At 42.0% G+C, this 5000-nt stretch overlaps 1 protein-coding gene across 7 annotated transcripts in view; it reads left to right on the plus strand.

Moving 5' to 3' along the window:
• Positions 1–5000, plus strand: part of usp45 (ubiquitin specific peptidase 45) — a 40865-nt gene that overhangs the window by 27635 nt on the left and 8230 nt on the right. For 4 of the 7 annotated variants that reach the window (XM_029451377.1, XM_029451379.1, XM_029451376.1 and 1 more), the window contains exons 10-14: positions 1195–1276; positions 1661–1752; positions 2318–2374; positions 2724–2855; positions 4101–4767. In XM_029451377.1, coding sequence (XP_029307237.1) covers positions 1195–1276; positions 1661–1752; positions 2318–2374; positions 2724–2855; positions 4101–4767 — 1030 coding nt within the window. Of the gene's footprint in view, positions 1–1194; positions 1277–1660; positions 1753–1984; positions 2220–2317; positions 2375–2723; positions 2856–4100; positions 4768–5000 lie in introns of those variants that run through there. The other 3 variants (XM_029451381.1, XR_003833704.1, XM_029451382.1) reach the window with 3 other exon arrangements.

Here is a 5000-nt window from a genome sequence, read left to right on the forward strand (position 1 = left end):
GGGTATGGCCTCCCCTATTCATTCACTCAGAAACTCATTTATACAGCCGAACACATTCAGAGACACACGGGCATTTTAGCCTACACAATTGAATGTTGTTGTTTTTAATGAACCCAAACATTTAACTAGTTACCAACTTTTCTAATAAAGGTGACATAAATTTAGAAAATGTGTTAGTATAGCGTCTCATGAACAAACATGACACACATTTTTTCTTTAGTTGACAGCGATTAATCTACGTAGTGAGCCTGAATGATCATTTTGAAAAGGCACATTTGAGTAATTCTTGAATACCGTTGAAATAATTTATACACTGTCTTGTGTGAGTGTGTGTCACAGAAGGGAGACTGGTATTTTTTGCAGAGGGTGTCACCAACCTTTTAGAGGCCCTAAGTGTTTGTGTTGATTGGCCATTAGTATCAGAGATCTAAATATGCTAATTTGGCCCCTGTCAATTATCACCAATTAGCTGAGACGGTAGGTAGTTCTCTCTAAGGGCATGGACTGTCCTTCTTCGCCCTGTCTTCATTTTAGTTTCCACCCCTGCACCCTTGTACCAGCAAACCCTCTCCAACCCCCCCTCCTTCGGCCCATCCTGTGTGGGACAGTGCACGCTGTTACTTTGGGGAGGAGTGGGGGGGTTACTGGTAATTAATTAGTAGGAGAGCCTCAGCCTTGTTTGACTGCTGACTGAGTGGGTGCACGCTGGCCAGGCTAGGATTAACAGGACTTTTTGACCTAAATAGCCAGTCCAGTGCATGGGTCCCGGGACAATGGGGGCTGACTGGTCTCGACCACAGACCATGGCCAATTATCTATTGATTGGTGCTTTACTGTGGCTGTGCCCTCTTCACAGCTCTGTCACCAACACACTCACTGACCACGTCACCTTCAATAAGAGTGCCCCGCTAAGAACTTATAGACACACACAAACATGCACTGTTAATTAAGACATTTACATCTTAACGTTTTTCGACAAGCACAATAATTATTTTACACTAATGATGCTTATAATATGTACAACTGTCAAACTGAGCTGCAGCCTACATTTTGATATTTCACTAATGGATGTAATGGAGAGCAAGAAAAACAACCCCGGAGTGAATTTTGATTTGAATTTATTTATTTATTTTGCACCAAGAATATGACTTTTAGTCTGAATTGTTATCTTATTTTTGTGTTTGTTGTGTCCAGAGGGTGAAAGCGGGAATTCTGAAGGCTTTCAACAATCCCACAGAAAAGACAGCAGATGAGGACACCAAACGCCAAGTCAAAGGTGCATACAGTATACTCGCTGCAGTGGAAAGATGGCCAAGAACAGTAGTCCCATCTTGTGGCAGTTAATGGAAATACAGCTCAGTCAGGCAGAGGGTGGTATGATGGAAGACGGGGCACAGTGTGTATGTATATATATATATATATATATATATATATATATATATATATATATATATATATATACTATCAAGATCATAAGAAACCTTCACTGACAATTAATATCATCTTGATTTTAAAAAGTAAACCTACATCTGTATTGTTTTGTGTAAAAAGCAAACACATTTACGTCATAGCTTTTATTGAAGCTATAATAGTGACCAGAATAGTTTAGTTGGGTGAATTGACAGATTATACCTTACATTATTCTCTCTTTTCCCACTAGCGTACGGAAAGGAAGGCGTGAAGATGAACTTCGTTGACAGCATTTTTGTAGGCGAGCTGACCAACACAATCATGTGTGAAGAGTGCGAGCATGTAAGTGTGTGTTGGTGAACTATCGGATAGTCTGTGTGAACCAACCGGGCACGGCTCAGTGTGAAGCCTTCAATGCTACACATGTAATGCACGAGGTCGACGAGTTCACACTCACTTCGCCCAACCTTATCTTTAGACCGTGTTGTTGCTTTTGAATACAGTCATTGTGTTACCCAGTAAAACATTTCTTCATTTTATTTTTCATTTGGGTTTGACTTTGATACCCGCAAAGGATTTACAGGAAAGAGAAGTAAACTGGAAGAACAAAACAAAAACAAGCCCTCCACTAACCAGCTCAAACACCAACTGTTTGCAGCAGGCATTTACAACATGTGCAAGCTCAGAGTTGTTAACAAAGCAAATGCCACGTTGAAACTAATGAACGTCCTTGAAGGTAGAGAGCACCAGGTGTGGAGCTGGAGAGGACAAAGCAGAGACACAGCCGCTCCTCTCAGACAGCAGCAGAGGTTTACCTGTAACGACTGCATATGATTTTAACGGTTTCATAAAAGTGATGAATATGCTGTATATGCTGACATTGACTTACATGTGATTTCTCTTTCAGATCTCCACGGTGAAGGAGGCTTTCATAGACATATCTTTACCCATCATAGAGGAGAGGGTGAGCTGCTACAACTGTTCATGAACAAATCTGTGTAAAGGGCATTAAAGGATGATGATTATCACTCTCGTACAGTAAACCGAACTAAAAGGGAAGTGGGCTTGTGAGGAACTTATCCATCCGTCTGTGTATTACCTACAGTAGATGAGAAACAGAAAGGAGAACTAACACAGGAGCAGAGTAATGTACTGCTGCTGCTGTGGACGGGGGGGGCAGTACACTGACTATAGACAGGCCCCTTAGACAACCCCACACGCTTTGCATGTTGAATTGTTTTCAACAAAAGAAAGTAATGCCATATTGTTTATGGTTCCACTTACAACTGATGATGCTTTATTATCGTACTCAGATGTCAAAACCATCCAACCCTAATAGGCTGGGGAAGGGCAGCCGGGAGCAGGACGCCCACGTGACTCACAGTGACCAGGTTCTTTCTGCAGCGCACTCTGTCAACAGAAACACCAAGAAGCTGAGCGGACAGGTAGGAGATGTGCATGAAGTGTGTGATGTAAAGAAGTTGCTCTAAAGGAGATTCTCTTCACATCACTGTTTATATTCATGCATAAAGAAATTAGAGGCAAGTGAGAAAATAAAAAGTGTTGATCAAGTCTGATCAAAATGGTTTTCGCTCCTGTGTTGTGTGAAAGGTTTTACCAGGATAATCTTTGAGTTCCTTTTTTTATCGGTGAAACAGGTGGTGGGGGGGGAAATAAATTTGCCAGGTTAACAAATGTGCATTACAACAACAAACACCACAAAATGATCATGACAAAAAAAAATGATACTTGCAAAACCTTTTTTTTTTACCTGCTCTTAAGTCATAAACACAGGAGAGAAAACTATGTAGATCAGAATATTTGTCTCTCACTTGCCATGCAGGTCTTTCTGGTTTGCAGACCATGAAGAAAAAACAACACTGGCATGATACAGAAAAAACTAATGAACAAACATTTCTTTATGAGAAGCATGAATAAAATAAAAGTAAAGAGAAGAGAAAAAAGCCGTTCACAGACTTAGAAAATGAATCACCAGCATATTTTATATCTTATACCAGCTATGTCACGCCCTGTTTGTAAGTTACCTCTGCCTAATAAAGACTGTACCCTCACAGAGCCACAAACACAATAATTGGCCTTTGACACACCAGACTAAGCAACACAGGATATTTCATATAATTATAAAGCATCCAAAGCATCTCTTCGTAGTTTTAAAAAAAAATGTAATGTCATACATAATAATCTCGGAGTTAGGCATGGGACGAATGAAAATGTTCTGTCACGATTATTTGGGCCAAAATAACTGCGATCCACAAAATGATCCTGATAATCATTGAAATATGCCTAAAACTCATAAAATGGCTCTAAAATATTCTGGAATTACTTTACATTACATTTGTTATTGCATCATACAGGACACACAACTTCTTCTTTTAGTGAAAAACAAAGAATCAAACAATAAATCATAAGGTCCCCTGCATAAATAAAGGTTAAATAAATAAGTAATAGAAACCTTGTGCGAGTGTGTTCTTTCCTACATGATTATTTCTGTATTTAAATCAGGCTCTATACTTTCACTCATCATAGCGTGCTTGACAGCTTTTTTAAGTCACTCTTCACGATTATTCTGATATTGGAAATTCATCTCGATCAACTTACAAAATACAATTTGTCATTGCGATTTGCAATAACATTCTACTAACGTATCTGTTCTTCATCTTTTCCCCCAGAAGCAGCAGCAGAGCAGGAGGTCTTCAAGCTCTGTGGAGGAGAAGGTAGCAGGCTGCAGTGCTGAGCGGCAGGAAGAGGAGAGCGTAGCTGCCGGATCGGCACGCGGTATTTCCGTTTGCAAGATGGCCGCCGCTGGCAGCCTATCAGATGGCAGTGAAAGAGACTCTGGTGCTCAGGACAGCAGTAATGATGCTGACAGTGAGGCCTCAGAGAGCGAGTGGGCCCCACGCACCTCCTCCAGACACAGCCACGGACACATGTCCACCCCATCGTCCACCTCCACCCTCACTCCGTCTCCTACGCCCGTCTCTGCCTCCTCCACCTCGTCATCATCCTCCACGAGGCAAGGCGGCGCTGTAGAGCAGCTAGTTACTGCAGTGTCTAAAGTCAACCTCGGGTTCGCCTCTGGAGACTGCTCTCCTCCCACACACTGTTCTCCAGAGGAGCACGGAGACACGGAGTCACGAGATAACCTCCACCATCAACACCACCAGGGGGCCTTCCAGGCGCTGTCCCACAGTTACACACCCAGCTCCAAGGAGTGCTCCATCCAGTCCTGCCTCCACCAGTTCACCTCTGTGGAACTGCTGATGGGCAACAACAAGCTGCTGTGCGAGAGCTGCACTGAACGCAGACAGAAACAGCTGCGCAAGAGCAGCTCGGCCGGTAAGACAAAACATCTGGAAAGACAAAGAGCTTTTAGGAGAATAGAGGATGAGTTGCCTCCCTGCAAATAATTCATATAGTGCCGTTTCTTTCATCTTTTCTTTTTTTTACTAGCTTCTTTTTATTAGATTAGAACGTCAACAGGTACAAAGCATCTTAAATTGCACGCTTTTGTTTTTGAAAGCAAGCAAACAAACAGACAACCAAAAAGAGAAGAAAAAAACACGCGTGTG

The sequence above is a fragment of the Cottoperca gobio genome, chromosome 16, assembly GCF_900634415.1.
Source record: "Cottoperca gobio chromosome 16, fCotGob3.1, whole genome shotgun sequence".
Taxonomy (NCBI): Eukaryota; Metazoa; Chordata; class Actinopteri; order Perciformes; family Bovichtidae; genus Cottoperca; species Cottoperca gobio.